Source organism: Fundulus heteroclitus, chromosome 10 (assembly GCF_011125445.2).
Source record: "Fundulus heteroclitus isolate FHET01 chromosome 10, MU-UCD_Fhet_4.1, whole genome shotgun sequence".
In the NCBI taxonomy this organism is placed as follows: domain Eukaryota; kingdom Metazoa; phylum Chordata; class Actinopteri; order Cyprinodontiformes; family Fundulidae; genus Fundulus; species Fundulus heteroclitus.
In genome coordinates this window covers 11,348,449-11,367,261 of record NC_046370.1, presented here as the reverse complement: position 1 = coordinate 11,367,261, position 18,813 = coordinate 11,348,449, and the positions used below count along the sequence as shown (strand labels likewise).

At 39.2% G+C, this 18,813-nt stretch overlaps 1 protein-coding gene across 5 annotated transcripts in view; it reads left to right on the top strand.

Annotated features, from left to right (window-relative positions):
* The window catches only part of dock1 (dedicator of cytokinesis 1), a 303,583-nt gene extending 284,977 nt beyond the window's left edge, over positions 1-18,606 (top strand). For 4 of the 5 annotated variants that reach the window (XM_036142018.1, XM_036142017.1, XM_036142019.1 and 1 more), the window contains 6 exons: positions 4,947-5,084; positions 7,277-7,419; positions 7,866-8,064; positions 10,317-10,491; positions 12,914-13,065; positions 17,677-18,606. In XM_036142018.1, coding sequence (XP_035997911.1) covers positions 4,947-5,084; positions 7,277-7,419; positions 7,866-8,064; positions 10,317-10,491; positions 12,914-13,065; positions 17,677-17,772 — 903 coding nt within the window. In that variant the 3' untranslated portion in view covers positions 17,773-18,606. The remainder of the gene's footprint in view (positions 1-4,946; positions 5,085-7,276; positions 7,420-7,865; positions 8,065-10,316; positions 10,492-12,913; positions 13,066-17,676) is intronic. The other variant, XM_036142016.1, reaches the window with a different exon arrangement.
* Positions 18,607-18,813: the final 207 nt, after the last annotated feature.

Genomic DNA, 18,813 nt, shown 5'->3' with positions numbered 1-18,813 from the left:
CCTATCATAGGATTGGGTTAGTGCAACATGTTACATGGTCGGGGAAAAAAATAGCCCAGATGTATAATTCTATATTAACAATCTCATGAAAAAGTAGCTGCGCCCTTGCAAATTTCTACAGTTTTCGCTTTTTAGTTGCCTTAAATATTTTCTGATTGAACAAGGTTTAATGTCAGACAAATATCAACTGAGTAAATGCTTTCATTTATTAACAAATAAATGGTAGCCATACCACCCTGATCCTATGTGAAAAAGTCAGTATCCCTAAGCATTTTTGATTAATGGCAATGAGTTTTTTCCCATTTGTTTAGAGGAATATTGGCCCACTCTTCATTGCAGAATTATTTAAATTCAGGCACATTGCAAGTTTTCCTAGCATGGCCTCTTTACGGTAATGCATCAGTATTTACATCAGATTTAAGTCCAGAGTTTAGATTACACACGCTTTAACGAGACGCACACCTTCAAAAAGGTCCTAGTTTTGTCTCTCCCATCTGTCCACAGAATATTTTCCCCTTAATAAATGAAACCGTTAGAAAACGACCTCGGGTCATCCTTGATATTAAAATTTGCTTTAGGATCTGAAACACTTGAGTGTAACAAAAACAGAAGAAATCTGTAAAAGCCCAATTACTATTTCTTAGCTCTGTACTAGCAGCCCCAGTAAAGTTGTTTAAAAGAAAATATTTTGTTTCATTGCAGTAGTATAATGTCATACTGAGGCATAAGAAATACAACTTTTAATCTCATTTCATTTATTAAGAAGGGGAAAAAAGTCTATTTTAAGCAATAATGGTTTTAATTAAAATAAACGGTAGCACAATTATTGGTACCCCTAAAAATGTCTATAATTTAACTGCAGCATTTTTATTGTTTATTTTTGAGTTGATAAGTTTTTCTTTGAAATTCTAATTAGTAACCCATGACTTTTTGTTTCACTGGGGTATACGTATGAAGTGGCACAAAGTAGCTACCTTTTCTTCTTATCCAAGGCTGTTCAAGGACCAAGCCTTATCTTGAAACCACGCACCGTGAGCAGGGAGTAAGAACAATCTGCAAAGCTCACTGTAACGGAAATGCAGTGCGGTGGCATCTCTGGGTCACCAAGTCTCCATAACAACCGTGAAAGCGCTGTGAACAAAAGCGTGTAGGTAGAAATGCAGCTTTTACCCACAATCAGTCTTCTTCATAAACAATTAAACAACATGCGGTTTCTATTAAACATGGCATATGCTTTGCCAATTTCTTTCCCCATTTTGTCCCTTTCTACTTCCATTCCTAACTGTAAACAAGCTATTTTGTAGAAATATAATCAAACCATGGCAAATCAGATTTGTTTGTATGTTTTTGTTTTGTTTTTGTTTAACTAGTGACCTTTATTGACGGTAATCTGGAGATAAAGTGTATAAAATATAACAAATTATAACCCCTGATACAAAAACCCAAGACCTACCTCTGCTTTATATTACTTATTAGGATAATATACCTACGTTTCTTCAGTCGACTATGAGTAGATTATGGAAAATTACTTGAAACCTGCAGTTGATGAAACCATTCCATACCTGAAAAGTCGTCTATGAATCGACCAAAACTCCAAAGGAACAAAATGGTAAAGGGTTGATTGAGCAGCACCCCAGACAATATCCTGTGGTGGGCACAGCTAACCAAAAAGTTAGCTTCACTAACCCATGTTCCACTGTTTGTTGTGGGCATGTCCGTGAATATTATTCACGCTATTAGCTTACAACATGCTAGCAACTGTACGAGTGGTGGAGTCCTTTATTTTCTGAGCCTGCAAAACGATGAATGCGCTAAAAACTATGAGAGTCTGGTCTGGATTCCAACGTACTTTGTCTCACGTCCATTACTTCATTAGACGAAATGTTAGACAGTACTTCACATATTTTGCGGATTAGCAGATCAGTGGCCCCCACTGACAATCTTTATTCGCAACATGTATGGTAAATTTCTAAATTTATATTAAATTAACTGTTCATGTTTAATTTAAACATTAAATTATATGTTTCCTACTGCTCCACTTTCATAATGAAAACCCTCAAATTCTTGTTTGCTGCTGTTTGAAATACGTTTATGTGTTTGTATTGGTATTGTCGAACACATGTCAGCTTCTTGCCAGTTAGCAAGAAGACTTGCTAGTTTGTACTAGCATGCTTGGAAATAAAAAAAAGCTTTCTGATTTGATGATGTTGACATATGAACTGTCATTTTTAAATAATGCCAGAAAAGCCGTTTTTTGATCTACCGGTACATCACAAACAAATATTTACCTGCTTTAACTGGGATATTGTGTTTTGATAAGATAGTACTAAGGTTGAGTGTTTTGTCAGAAAACACAGCAGGGGGCTCTGGAATGAAACATAGGATGATCTGGAAATGCAACTTACAGTATACCCACTGCTCAGTACGGTGGAGAATGAGAGATCATTTCTTTTCTAAAGCCACTCCATTCCCTGCAATGGAGGAAAACCCTCACCTGTGATTTTACCCGGTTGAGCAAAAAGATATTACTCTTATGCTGCACAGCGGCTGAGGAATGCTGCTTCCTCCCTGCTCTAGATTCAGTCAGCAAAGCTTCCTGACACTGATTGCGCCACCGGGGGTTTCCTAATTACCAGTTTTCAGCAGTTTCAGTCTCCCCTTCGCTCCGCTTTTTACCTGCAATGCTGCCGCGCCACGCTAAGGCTTTGTTACTCACCAGCTTCTCACATTGTGAGAGGCAGCACAGAAGTTGAAAGGCTGCTCTGCGTCATTATTTGCGTCAGCAGTGGAGAAGTAAACATCCATCACTTCGTGTACATGCCTGTAGATGTAGTCTGCTTAAACTTTTGCATTGCTATTCTTCTTATGTTCGTGTTGTAAGGCGGTGATCTCTGCGGCGGGATGGGTAAAAGTGTGCCATGGTAACCGCTGAGCTGAAGTTTACTGCCACTGATGTTTTGTTTAAAAACTCGAGCTGGAGTACATTCACTGATCAGGCTATGAGCTATCAAGAATATGTGCATACTCCTGCAAAAGAATTCACACTCCTTAACTTTTTTTTATGTTTTGTCACGTCACAACCATAAACTTTATTGTATTTTATTTAGACTTTTTGTGGCAGACAAACACAAAGTAGTACATAACTATGAAGAGACGGGAGAGTGGTTGTAATTTTTAGGTTTTTCCTCAAGGAAATTTAACAGTTTGACTTGCATTTTTATTCAGTCCTCCTGAATCAGTACTTTGTAAAATGACTCTTCCCTGTAATCGTAGCCGCAAATCTTTTTGGAGTATGTCTCCATACCTGGAATTTTTTTTATTGTATTCTGCTTTGGAAAATAGCTGGAGCTCAATCAGATCACATGGAAAGCATCAGTGAACATCGGTTTTCAAAGTGGTTCCACAGTTTCTTACTTGGATTTAACTCATGACTTTCACTTGGCCATTCTAATACTTGAATCTTTGATCTAAACCATGCCAGTGTAGCTCTAATCTATGTTATTGTCCTGCCAAAAGGTGAACCTCATTCTTAAGTCTTTCGCAGGTTTTTTTTTTTTCAGCATTTCCCTTTAATTACCTCCAAACAGCTTCCCTCTCCTTGCTGAAGAGAAGCATTCCCACATCAAGAGGCTGCCACCACTATGTTTATTGTCGGGTGATGTGCAGTGTTGGTTTGCCTGACAGTGTTTTACATGACGGTTTAATGTGACTAGAGCACCGTCTACTACATCCTTACCGTGTAGGAGGTGGCACTGAAATTAGGATCTCTAATGGTTTGTCAGTTCAGGCGGACGGCCATGTCTTGGGTAGTTTGTAGTGGTGTCATACTCTTTCCATTCTCAGATGATGAGCTGAACCGTGAGATGTTCAAGGAGTAACGGCATACATTTCAGATATTAAGTGATAAAATGTTTTAGTGAAGATGCACAATTTGCTTTCCCATTCACAATTATAAACTACTATATGTTGGTCTATTACAATAAAGCTCAATAAAGTATACTAAAGTTTGCGATTGTAGAGTAGGATAGAATAATCATTTATTGTCCCACTGTGGTGAAATGCAGGTGTATCAGCAGCAAGTAAAGGACAACCTCCACAACAGAAGAAAAAAATACTGTTAATTAAAATGCAAGCTCAGATTAAATGAAGTTCGTAACTGAGTGGAATGACCTAAAAGTGTAATAAATGTGCATGTATAATTGTGCATAAAAATAAGCAACAGAATAAGAATAATGGAATAAAAATGAATTCAACAGCAGCGATGTAAACAACTTTTTGAGCTTTTTGGGAGCAGGGATGGTTATAATGGTTATCGTTCATATCGTTTTCCTTCCCGTTAATGGAGAGTTTTTCTTCCCACTGTCGCTTCATGCTTGCTCAGTATGAGGGATTGCAGCAAAGCCATGTACAATGCAGACGACTCTCCCTGTGGCTCTACGCTTCTCCAGGAGTGAATGCTGCTTGTCGGGACTTTGATGCAATCAACTGGTTTCCTTATATAGGACATTTTTGACCAATCTGTATAATCTGACCCAATCTGTATAATATGATTAAACGTGACTTTGTAAAGTGCCTTGAGATGACATGTTTCATGAATTGGCGCTATATAAATAAAATTGAATTGAATTGAATTCAATCCTTGGTGCACCTATAGTCCCTATAGTGTAAGGTGAAAAAAGTAGAGAGAAAAAAAGTTCAAGGCATATTAATGCTTTTCTAATATACTGTATGGGGAGGAGGGGACCTTTGTAACATGCCAACAGCTCCACCAGCGCTGGCCTTATAGATGAGGGAAAGGGGCGTATAGAATAAAAATCCTTTAGAAAGGCAGTAATGAGTTCCTATGATGAATGAATCGTCTACATGTCACAGGCTTATCACCTTTGTAGAGTTTATGGGTAAAGGATACTCATGCTGTTTTTTTTTTGTTTTTTTTTTGTCACCAGATACCACATCTTGCTGAAGGTCTTCGCGTCCACGGTGAGAAAGTAACCGAGGCACTGAGGCCTTTTCACGATCGGATGGAGTCTTGCTTCAAACAGCTGCGGGAGAAGGTGGAGAAACAGTATGGTGTAAGGACTCTGGTAAGATATTTTTTTTTATCCTGTCCTTAATTTCGTTTCTTTGCATGAATAACAATTTGCTGCCCAGTGTGCTAGTTTTCTCTGAGTTCTTGGAAAAATGTAGCAGTCCAGTCAAGGCAGAAAAAATATAAAGCAGATCAAACTCAGCAGGTCATGGATTGTAACCTGAGCAAAATCTTGTGCAATAAGTGACTGTAAAAACCAATGATTCCCCCTGAAGCTATTGAGTTTTCAGACTGATTCAGACATATCCACACTATTATTTGGTAAATATCCCTTTTGTTCTCTTTGAAAGACTTCTTGGATCAGAGCAAATAATATATTTATGGTTTTGTCATAGAGATGGGCCTAGCAGAGGCAACCCCAACACGTGCGTGTAAAATGTGGGTGTCTCTTTTGAGACCCCTTCAATTACAGCAGTTTGCTGGGTGTCAATACTCAGGATCAATATTTTCCAACCTAACCTTGTGCTTATCTACAGTCAGAGCAATAATAATAATAATTTGAAAGTTTGTGACATCTGAAACTGTGGCAAAGTTGGATGGGGAGCCAGGTAAACCTTCACAACATGCAGCGTAAAGAGGATAATTGCAGAATAATTCTGCAAATACAGGGCAAAATGAGCAAATACCTTTTCTCAGTGCGCCATCCCCATTTTCCAAATTTCAATTCCACCTGTTTAATATGACCAGAATGCTTAGGAACAGCTGGCCTTGGTAGATGGGCCATGGGACGTGCACTCAGATGAATCCCACATTTCATCTATGGGGCGGGTGTGTAGGTTTGGTTCCATATGCAGAGGTGGTCACAGAATCGGGATTACTATCAGGCTGGGTTATTTATTTGATTTAACAAAAGAAACAAGTGACTGCCAACCTAATGGCTTTTCCCTGCAGGTCCAAAACAAATTCAGCAGAACAATATCACACCTAATTCTGCATGATCCAGCAGCACTCTGGGTTCTGCTTAGAAAGAAATGGCAGCTTTTGAGTTTGCTTTTGTTTTTGTTTTTTTTGGTTTCTGAAAATGTGCAGTGCATCATGAACAGGAGGCTCAAGCAACACAGATAAAGACATGTTGCAAGAATCTTCAACAAGAACAGACGGATTCCTCTTGTAGATCTCTCACACATATCAGTAAAAGGAACTTGGTTTTCTGGTTTCCTCACACTTAAAAAAAAAAAAAAAAAGGATTTTACATAAATCCACATTAAAATCCAGCTGTCAAAGCCCTTTGAAATATATAATCTGCCCTGTGTAAATGGTGTTATTGGGACAATACCATGAAGCAAACCAATAAGAGCAAGCAAACGGGCTGTGATGGTACTTTTACACTCGATGGTGAAATTTTAATCATAAAATCTGAAAGGTACATGACTTTGATCTTCCATTGCAGTAAAGAGCTTTATGTCCCACCTATACATTTTGCTTCAGCTGATGTCAGCTTGTCTATAGCGGATTGCTGTTGGGGGACTGCTTCCCTTTTCTCCTCTTCTTTTTTTACAGGTTTAATTCTTCCTTGGCCAAGTATTTCCCTCTATCCTGACAGAGGTAAAGGGGCGCTCCCTCAGTTAAAAAACAAGAGGGTGGCAGCCTTTGGAATGAGAAAGAGGCCATCACTTCCCAGAAAGTGATAATAAGGCTACTCTGTTAGATATATAGCTCCATGCCTTGTATGAAAACACTTTTTAAAGGGAATGGGTGTCCTATTTCTACCCACAGGTTCCAGTAGAAATTAAGACTGCTTCAAAAGTTAATTTTACTCTTCCACTTCTTCAATTTATGGCTATTTATAGTTTATTTGTCAAACCAGCTATGTTGAGTAGCTTTAATAGGATGTTTTTGGACACAAAATGAAAATTTCCCAAAATTTCCCAACATTGCTGCCAAAATAGGGGCTAAAAAAAATTCTTTGTTCCTTTACTGACAAGTTCACTTGTTAAGCTAGCTGTACTATTTGCAAATTAGCCAGTTGTCTAGCTCGCTGGTGCTAGCTGTAGTGAAACAACAATTAAGCTCTAAGATCACTAAGAAGCAAAGGTCAGTTTGTTTGTATTCTTGGGGGAATAAAGAAAGAAACTTTTCAAAGATTTTGCAAACTATACACCAGGCAAGGGGGATATAACTGCAATAAATTTAGGAACGCTAACAATTTCAAAACAACTTTTTGAATAAAGCTTGTTTTTGCATCAGCAGGCAGGTGATGAACGACGGGGGCCTCGTCCTCCATCCATGGTGCGCTCCTTCACCATGCCCTCCTCCCAAAGGCCGCTGTCTGTTGCTTCAGTCACCTCTTTGTCCTCAGACAACCCCCCCTCCAGGCCTGGATCAGATGGGTAACCTGTGGTTTACTATTTATCCATTATATGAAAGCACCATAAACTGGGATTTTAACCTGTTTGCCAGATAACAGTTTGGTTGTGGATCCAACAACCCACATGGAGCCTTTATAAGTTGTACCAGGGCAATTTTCAAATTTTACCTGACTTTTGTTTTGGAAAAACGTCATTAATGAAAGAAATGTTTAGGTATGGCCTACTAAAATTCTACCTGCTTGATTGGCCTCCAGCAGACAGGAGGTGATTGTCTCCAGAGAGGTTAATTCACAAAAGGTCTATGGTGTTAAAGCTGACAGTTAACAGACCGCTGTATCCAAGCATACTAGTGGAAAATTAAGTGGAAGGAAACACCTGTACTGGCATATGCTAACATAATGCAGCATTTAGTTAAATTTTGTTCACACTTTGTTTGACCTTTGGGTGTATTGTATTCCTGCGCTCAGCTTTGCCTTGGAGCCCTTTCTACCAAAGAAGCTGCATACGAAGTCTCAGGACAAACTGGACCGGGACGAAACTGAAAGGGACCGCAAAGAGAGGAAGAAGGAGAAGAGGAACAGCAAGCACCAAGAGAGTTTTGACAAAGAGCTCAAGACAGCAGAGATCTCTCTGCAGCCGTCTGAAGCCGTCATACTCTCAGAGACGGTAGTGTGCATTCTTTAATCTTATTTCTATATATATTTGTGTATTCTGCTTTTTTTAAGTTGAATATTATCTTATGATTCTTGCCATTTTACCTTCCCCAGTCTCATTTTGTCTTTCACCCCACCCCCAATCTTTCTTTCTTTCATCCTTCTCTCCATCAATCACCTTCTTCTATGATACAAGTACAGCTAGAAAAAAATTTTTTTAATATAGCGGAAAGTTAAATATTTTTGTCAATAATTAAAAAAAATTAAACACATTTATCGATTTACATTCAATACATGTAGAGTGAAAAATGTCAAGCTTTTATTACTTGCAATTTTGATTATTATGGCTTACAGATAATGGATACCCCAAAGTGTATATAAAATCAGTAACAAAGGATATTTTGAATAAAGATGTTAGGCATTACTTCTCACTTACATTTCGATACATTGCCCAACATGGTGAGTTGATTTTGAACATTGTAAACAGCTTGGAAAAATGTTGCTTTTACAAAACATTCTGTGGTTTCATGGTTATTTCTGTGCATTAGCGCCTAGTTAGCACTCTGCTAGCTGTGTTTAACAGTTGGCTTTTAAGCTGAAGTTATATACGTATTCAAGAAATAAACCATTTGTGGTTAAAATGTTTGATTTAAATCCAGTATAACTTTGGTTATGTGTTTATATAATTTACTGTGGAAGGTCTAAATTTGTAGTTTGAACTTGTGCTTTAGGGTTTTCAAATACTAAGGATTGATGACATGTGAAATCACTGAGCAATAAACAATCACTACACCCAGAACTGGTTTATATTATTCATATCACCACAGCTTCACTGCATTGGTAACGTAGCTAAGAGGATTTGTTGATAATATCAATAAACTCCTGAAAGAGTATAAAACTTAATGTAACAGTAATTTGTCTTTAATATTAATGGCTTCATAATATTTTAAATCGTTGTTGATATCAAATAGTTTATAAAATGTGGTGATGCTGAAAAGTTCTAGTTCTTAGAAATTGTTGCTATAGATTGTATTTAACTGTTATAAAATATTAACGTGATCATGGGTAATCTTCAGAGCGACGGTTTCAATGCATTAAGAGAAAAAGCAATAAAAGTTACGTTTCTGACCCATTTTGTTGGTGGTGGTGGGTGACGCTGACATTTTTTCATTCTTCAAAGGGGGGGCGCAAAAGAAAACATTTGAGAACCATTGATAGAACATCTTTTTAACCAATATGGCTGGATAATTTGGTAGAATTGACTCTGTAAAATTCCTTGAGATGACATGTTTTGTGATTTGCCGCTATATAAAAAGCAGAATTGAATTGAATTATCTGTAAGCCGTAATGCTTAACATATCAATGAATGAAGGCAAAAATATTTGACTTTATTTACAATGAAGCTCTATAATGAGTTTCACTTTATGCAATGAGTGACAAAAAATATTGAACTTTTTTACAAGGTTCAATTTTCTTTTAGTTGTACTTGTATTTGTCTTCTCCCTCCCCCTATTATCTCCTGTGTTCACATTCATCCCCACCAGCCTCTGTCCGTTACAGCAGTGAGGTCTGAATATACTCTGCATGTCCAGAGGGAATGCTTCCCAGCTAACAGCACACATTGCAGCTAAAGGATTCAAGGGGAAAGGATGTAGCCATTTCATGCCTAAACGGTCAAGAACAGAGTAGCAGGAAATTAACAGTGATAAACGCTTTTAGTAGTTGCTTTTTTTCAGATTAATATTTAACACAAACATCAATATATTTCATACTGTTTGTGAGGGTGAAAAAAAAATTGCATGCCTGATTTGTGCTGGCTGTGTTTCCCAGTGTCTCCCTTAAGGCCGGCGTTTGAATTTCACCAATTACGAAGTTATTTGTTAACGTCGCCTCCAGTCCAGAGTAGCCCCAAGGACATATCTTTTCATATTCAAATTGGAGCCACAATAAAGTCGGGAAAACACGCTCATGCATGCAAATAATTATTAGCAAACATAAATAACACCCGGCAACCCGACAAGCACATTTATCCTAATGGGATTCTCCTTTAGGAATACAAATAGCTGTTTTAATATGTGCGTGGAATCGCACGACAACCCCAACGGAGATGTGAAGCCAATTTTCCTCTGTGATATTTCATCAGCATCCCAACTTATTTGCAGGAAAATTTGCTTTAAGTGCTGTTCTAGTCACTCGAATGGATTTGCAATTTCAGCGCTCAGTAAAGACTTAATCTTTCTCTTCTCTCCTCACGTGACCTGACAGATCAGCCCCCTGCGGCCTCAGAGACCAAAGAGTCAAGTTCTCAACCAGATGGCCGGAGATCGCCGTCTGTCTGTCTCTCCTGGACCACCTCCTTCCATCAACTCCACCTCCTTACATGTGCCCCCACCCATTACACCAAGAAACAAATCCACCTTTAGTCTGCACGCTGTTTCAAGTAAGCGCAGTCTTCACTCCCGGTACTTTTAATCTTCTTTTCGGTATGATGCTCTGCCTCTTTGGCAGGAAGATAAAGCAAAGAAGCTTTACATTTAGAGAAGTGAGCTAAAAGTCACTATTCAGCACCAAAAAGATTGAATGAGATACAGATTCTTCCTTTTTTCCAGTTTTTCTGCTTAGAATTGTTGCTGCCTCCAATATGATCAAACAGAGAGTATCCTTGAAAGTTACTTCTGTCTGTTAGTTCTTCAGTCCTCCAGAGCAGCCATAGGACAATAGAGTTGTAAAGATGAGTGTTTGGTTTCAAAAATGTCCGTTTTCAACACACAAGTCTTTAAATGCCCTACTATAGTCTAGGTGTCGCCAACCAGTTCAGCTAGAGAAAAAATCCAGCAGCATTGCCAAGAGCAGCACAGCCATGTGCACACATTTTTAGTAATTCAAAGTCCTTATAACATTAATGTAAAAAGATTTTTTTTACATTTCTATATCTTATTTTCTTATCTTTAAATTGATTACTTTAAAATAAAAGCAGCTGAAGCTACACATTTCCTCAGGATCACTTACACCCTTTCTGGTCTTGATCAGAATACTCGCTCCCACAACAGGTATTAAAAGAATAAAGTGAATTAATTACAAACCAGCCTCCCCGTGACCTGACTTTTGACTCAATCTGTCAAAATTAGTTTTAAAATGGATTTATAGATCCCAGCAGCATACTTGTGCGTTTTACCAACAAGCGAAAATGACGTATGTTATGAAGCGATAGAACGTTCTGCTTCAACTACTCCCCCTAGTGGATCAGTAGAGGTAGCTGCAATGAAGCTAGCCGAACTGCAGACGTGTGTAAAGCATCCTTGCTGGTAAAGAAGTTGAGCACAGACAGAAGTTTTTTTTTTTTTTTTTTTAAATAAAATAACCCACAGACTGCAGTTAAGACAAGAACAGATCAGGCAGATCTGACAGATCAGTCAAGTGGCTGCAAGCCTAACAGTAAGGTAATTGGTAAATGCGCTTGTACTTCTATAGCGCTTTATCAAGTCTGACGATCCCAAAATGCTTTACACTACAGTCAGTCATTCACTCATTCACACCCTGACGGTGGTGAGCTATGTTAGGAGCCACAGCTGCCCTGGGGCAGACTGACAGAAGCCAGGCTGCCATGCATCGGCCCCACCAGGCCCTCTGACCACCGGCAGCAGGAAGTGTGGGTGAAGTATCTTGCCCAAGGACACAACGACAGAGACATTGAGAACAGGGGATCAAACTCCATAACTCTTATGCCACAGGAAAGGTGTAAGTGCGCGTTCGCCACTCCTGCCATCGACAATACCGAACATTTTCTGGTATGTAGTATAAAGCAGTAAACATAATATGAAATGAAATAAGAATATTAAAGAAACAACTAATTAAAATAGAATTAAATAAGTTGTTATCACATAAAATACAAAAAAAGAAGCATAACACCATAAAAGAACATGCAAAAACCTGTGTTCTTCTCGTGGGGGGGGGACATATACATTCCAATGTGAGGAGAGTTAGACACACATTTATACTTTGTAGTGAATGTAATTTGTAGGTATTATTCGGCTATGACAAGAAATTTTCTGATTTGGATGAATAAACTTTAAAATTTTGGTTCTACTCATTTGATCCAATTCTGCTCACACAGCTGCTATCAAAAGCCAACAAACCTTGTCGTGTCCTGGTGTCTCAGCTTAGCTCAGCCTGAAAGGAAAATTGATTATATTTCAATTAAAACTTTTTCTTTTCTAAATTGTATTAGTATGTGGAAATTTTAGTTACAACAAGGACCGTGTTTTATTATAGAAAAAAAGCATTGCCCTCGTTGTTTTCTTCCAAGTCTTTCAGGTAACTAAAACGAGGTGGTGGAGACACTCAGGCTATTAATTAGTTGTAGGTTTTTGCATACAAGAATATTTAAAATGTTGTAGCTTTGAATTGTATAAGTTATCTGATTGTGGTATATTCTTATAGCATGTCATTAGTATTGTGTTGCATTTGTTTTAAAGAAAGTTGGGTTACATCTTGAGATGTGTAAAAGAGAAAAACATAGGCATGGACAGTTTAGATTTGGCGCTAAGACCACCCTAAAGGGGGTAGTGCTTGGAAAATCTGGTACTTGGAGTACTGAAACACGGAACTAGTTTTTCCAAACTAAATAGAGATTATTTGATACTTAATAGTGGTAAAATCTCATCTTGTGTTTTTTTTTTTTTTTTTTTTTTGTGTGTATAATCAGTATTCTGTATCTTCTTGTCCAGCAAACTGAATGTATTGTTACCTCCCTAGCAGTGGCTCCCCGTCTTTTAATGTCCTCTGGCTCTGAGCCCTGGTCCTACAGAGGGCCTCATGAATTTTGTTGATGGATGTCTGCTGATGTGCGCCTTTCTTCACAGGTCCCGAGCTGAACGGCATGGGCTGCACCGACAAGGGTGAGACCCCTCCTCCTCTGCCGGTGAAAGTGTGCACGGGAGATTACGGCAACCTGCTAGATAATCAAGACTTGACGAGTCCCTCGACGCCTCCGCCACCCCCACCACATCAAAGAGTAGGTGTTTTAATTAGGGCTGAGTGTAACTCCTTAATGATGCATGGCACTTGGAATGAAACAGGCGTCCGATACACACACTTGACATTTAGGTCAACCTCCTTCGCGATTCCCTCGCCCTCCATCGCAACATTCCTCTGCTCTTGTCTGTGTATGTGCAAATTTTTACCATTTAAATCCGTTTGGAGTGGGGGGGGAGGTCAGCTTTTCTGCAATATGTGTCACAGAAGAGTGCAGGCATCAGTCAGTTAGCAGCCCGTCCACCCTGCCGTTATTTATGCCGGTCCTGCCAGAAGGCCTGGTGCTCAGGCGTGATTGATTGGATGATTACTTTACCTCTCACATTCATCAGAAGCTCTCCAGCTGTAAATCAGTGACTCATCTCTCCACACTCGCCGACTCCGACTTCAAGCCATCCTCTCGTCTCGCCTTTGCCTGGCCTCGCTGTTAACTAATCTTATTTATCCAGTGTCACGGCCCGTGGACAGGTAGTAAAACCGAGCGCTGGCACACGACGTGGCAGAAGACTGACACTAACGCAGCAAGAGCACGTATCCTGCGAGGTTAGGGACTGCCCTTCTTCGTTTACGGGCTTTTATGGAGGAGAGAGGTGCGTTCATTGAGGAGCATCACTCCCAATCGGTTGCGAGAGACACGCAGGTGAAGAGACCGATTAACCCCAACTGATATTTTCTGTTTAGACTTTAAAAAAAAAAAATCTGCCTGCCACTTAAACTTAAGCGTTCAAAACAAAATTCACTAGTGTAAAATGTTGCTTTTGATTTTGTGTCAGTTGTGGGATGTAGTCAAAATCCAATACAGGGCAGCCAACTGCCTTTAGTCAGCACCTAATTCGTAAATACTGCTGGAAATTTAATCTAAATACAATTTCAGACTTGCCAGGAAATTGCCTCCAACCTCGACTTACAGGAGAGCATTAATCGGAGAAGCAGTAAAGAGGTCCATGGTGACTCCAGGGCAGCTTCAGAGATCCGCAGCACAGGACAGCTATTAGTCACGGGCTCTGAATATTTGGCATTTATGGAAGAGTGGTAAGAAAAAAAAAGCCATTGCTCTAAAAAAAAAATAAAAAAAATAAAAAGTTAAGGGGACAAGCCACATAGGGGACACAGGAAACGTGTGTTAAAGGTTCGTTCACAACGAAAGCAAGCAATGGTGAATGGAGCGAGTGATTTACGTGTTATCCCTCTATAAAGGCTCGTTCTGGAGCAAATTAATAGTCCGCCATGCGAACGACGTTAGTCAAGCAATGCATCCGCTGCGAATTGGGTAAATAGAGCGACGCGAAACTGTGAACAGCACGATAGACGCCCGACTAAAACAAAGCAAACTTTGCTCTAGTTCAACAATCGGAACTTTTCTGTCAACTAGTGTCACGTCAAGGGTTCTCCTCATCCATTTATTTAGCTGCAAAAAATGTTTTGTTTTATAGGTTACATATTTAGACAGTACAATTAGGCTATATTTCTATTGAGCAATGATGGATTTCCTGACCGAAGACTCCAGAGGTTGGTGTCCCGGAGGGTGATCCATCCTCCGACGCGGGGCAGCAACTCCTCATACTGGGTCCTGCAACAGGCGGAAGTACCGCTGGAAGCGACCGTCATCCAGACTCAGCTCCGGGGGTGGTAAATGCTCAGAGATGTACTCCATGAATCTGAAGCGGACTTTGAGCTCTTGTGGAAAAAAGAGTGGATGGAAAGATTTCAACCTCTAGTTGAACAAGGCTCTGTTTACATGACAGCGTTTTCTAGTGAAAAACAAGTTTACTTTTTTGTGTGACCATTTCCATAACACCATAACACCAAAAAGGAGGACATTATGTGGCATATCAATTAATGACTATGTTGTACATAGGACTCTGGTATACCCTCATTTATAGTGCCAGTTTGAGTGGTTTAAAGATGATGTTTGTGCAGCTGAATAGGAAATAATATTAATGAAAAGTGAAAAAGTGTTGGTTCACGTTATTTGTATTTATTCAATACATTGAGATGCATCTTTTAAAGTTTAAGGTGCCACAAAGCTTAACATGTGTGGACTTAAATGTGGACAATTAACATGGAACATACATAATAAAAAAATACTTTAAAAAAGCCTAAATGACCTATTATGTAAACAACAAAAGAGATTTTTAAAATATATACATTCAACAGCTCAACAAGTCTAGCATTTCTAAAGTGCTTCAGTCTTTCAGGGATTTGTCTGCAGTGTCTCTGTGTGTGTGTGTGTGTGTGTGTGTGTGTGTGTGTGTGTGTGCAGCAGACCTGTCTTTAAGCAAACTCTGCATTCACCCGCTATAGCAGCTACATCCCTTTACCTGCCGCACGTTTATTACTTTTCTGTTTATCCATACCCGCATGCCGTTCAACTGCAGCTTTTCCCTGTATACTTACGTCGACATCGCATCGACAGTGTGCAGAAGACATGGAATGAGTCTTGACTACTTTTCGTTATAAATTCCTGCTCTTTTGTCCAATCAGAATTAAACGAGGTCTTGCATTTTGGCATGATGCTAACTTTCTGTCAATGTCATATGACGTAGCAGCACGTATGATATGATATTCATCCGACACCGCCGCCGCTCTTAGCCAATCATTTATTAGACCAGGTATGTTACTGCATTGGATGCATTTTTTTTTTACAGTCTATGATTGGATATTGTGCTGCAGCCCAGCAAAGGTAAAAAAAAAGACGCCGGACGCCTGGTCACCCTATGTACAACACATCGTCAGGTGTTTTATCTGAAAAGTTTTGAAAACATTCCGGTCTCCGTTGTTGTATACATTGAAAAAACAGAATCCTCCCGCATGGGGAAGCCCTGGCACACACGCAGTATGACTTGGTTTTTTGCACCTACTTAATCAGGGCGTCTTTGTACACATGCACATGTTAAGTTTCAAAGAACATACCGCCTACTAGTGGTGTGGCAGGGAAATTACACCCTTTTTAATATTTCTAATAGGGTTGCCGGCACGGAGATCTCAATTTAAACTTCATATAGATGTGTTAACAGAAACAAAATATCCATCCATTCATCCATCCATCCATTTTCCAACACGCTTCTCCCTATTGGGGTAGAAACAAAACAGCAGTCTCGTTTTCAATAGATCATTGTCATGTAAACAGGGCCTTAAACTCGTTTAGACATACCCTCAAAGACTTGCACCCTTAATTGGAGTTAGAAACGGTTCTGAATTCAAATACATGCCACACTTTTTAAGAATTGTATTCTTTTAAAACAAATATGCACCGCCTTGTCTTGATCTATTCATGATAAAATCCCAATAAAGTACATCGGAAGTTTCCCCTGAGCTTAACCTTTTAAATCAATTGCTTGATTTACAGTTATTACTGCGGTGCATTCATGTGCCAGCAACAATCAGAACTAACACTAACAGTTTAGGTCGAGTGGCATGTGTCAGAACATGCTCTACAACTTGTCAGTCTTCTGCAAATCAACAATGGTGTCTTGGGAGTCCGGTGCCGTTATGTACTGTAATCTCGCCACAAGCTGCAGCTGCTCCCAGCTGCTTTCTTGTCTCTTCACACGGACTGACACCTAGCCAAGCTGCTAACTTGCTTTTAACGGCTTCGAGTCACAGCAGAGATAGACAGAGCGACAACACTTTAACTTTTGTTTAGTCAATCAGGTCCTTCTTTCTGCTTATTGGATGCTGAACTCAGCAGTCTGGATTTGATTGTCTCTATTTTCATTCATTTATGAATTGAGTCAACCGTCATAACTTTTTTTGAGTCTTAAATTAAAAAATTGAAGACCGTTCCAGTTAACTATACAGTAATGTAATTGCCACGATAAATATAATTTACTACTTTAGCAGCCTCTAATTCCAGAGGCATTTCCTTTATTGAATTTTGGATATAGACTTAAAAATGATCTCATTGCACATTTCATTTCAGTGTTATTTACTGTAGATTTCACATTACTCGCTGTTTTAATAGATCTTCGTTGTTATCCCCTTTTGGGACCAGTTATCTTATGAAACATGACTCATTTTCTGATCAAACAAAAATAAATTTAACTTTTTTCTGGTTGCTAAAATATGTTGAAGTCATATAGGCACATTTCCTACCGTAAACTATGTGCAAATCTTATAAAGTGAAGGTATCTGTTGCTAAGGTGAGGAAGAAATGTGGGTGTAAGTTGGGACATGGTTGTGTGTCAACAGCCCCAAATGGGGATCAGCAGTGCCAAATTAAATGGAGATGGTGTGTAATTGGTAAACTGGTATTCAGGAAATAATATACAGGTAAATTAGATCACATGTGATTTTAAAGCCTTTTTGTGAATTTGATATCCCTGTAAGTCCAAAAAATGTTTAACTACAAAGTAAAATAAACTTCTATGTGGTGATTTAATTCATTTGGTGCCAGGTGGTTTGTTTACATGTATGAAATTAGGTTATTAAGGAGTGAAATGGGAACGCATGGGTAAGAAATGGCAAAGGGACACATTGACTTGAAGTCACCGTCCTGTCATTTCTCTCTGCATTTAAAGATTTCCGAATGAAAGTTGTTTTGACACGAGCAAAGCGTAATTCCAGGGTTTCTTTTCTTTCTGTTTTGCAGCACATTCCACCTCCTCTGCCTAGCAAGACCCCCCCTCCACCCCCACCCAAGACCACCAGGAAACAGGCCTCCATCGATTCAGGAATTGTACAGTAAACAAAGACACTGACAGAAAGGCCAAACGGCACGCTGACAACGAAACAAAAACATCAACAGTAAACGTTCCCACGGAGAAAAAAAAAAAAAAAAAGAAAGAAAGAAAACAGGTTGTTTTCACCCACGCGTCCCTCACTCCCCGTCCCAGCTTGACAAGATGAATACCTCACCGCAGCCCGCCTCCACCGTTATCGTCCTTAACGCGTTGCTTTATTCTCTCTGCCTCCTGTTTAACGCCGTCTCCAGCATGGCGCGCGTTTCACAGCTGAATAGTCACTGAACTGTTAGATGCCGTTTACAACCGCCACTTCGCGCTTTTTATTTTAATTTTTTTTTTAATTTTGACTTGAGACATGACTTGAGAGCTCGCTCAGACGGATAAGCTTGGACCAGCAGCTTCTCAACACTGACCCCCTCTCAAGTAAATGAGATCAAAAAGTTCATTAAATACCTGTCTCTGTTATTCATATTCCCCACTATGTACAGAGGTATGTATATATTATATTATTTTATTTTATTTCAGGTTTCCGTGTATGTGATTTGATCATGACCTTTTTGTTTGTTTTTTGTATTAACACATCACTAGATTAGTGGCATTTATATCAAACAAAAGAAGGGCTTGTTGGTTTGAATTGACAGGGACCTTTAAGAACCTATCATGGATTTTATTGATGCAGTATTTGGAGTGCACATCCTCTTATCCCATATATCCACACATCATTGTTTAGACCGTGTCCTTGATTGCTGTAACCTTGGATTTGAATAACATTGGCTGTTTCCAGTTCACTACTGACTTCTGAATAAACTTTCCAATGTATGTATTTTTTAAAAGAAGAGATGTCTTCCTCGTTATTTCTGCCTACATGGGGACATGCCCAAAATAAATCTTTGCACTTTTCAGAGGAAATTTAAGAAAAAAAAAAGAAAGAAAAAAAAGACAATCTATATTTACTCTGTCACTTTGACTGGCAGCTGTCTCAGCAGTTTCTGCATTATCCACATGTACAAGCTTTGAACATGCTAGTATGTTAATCCAGTGAT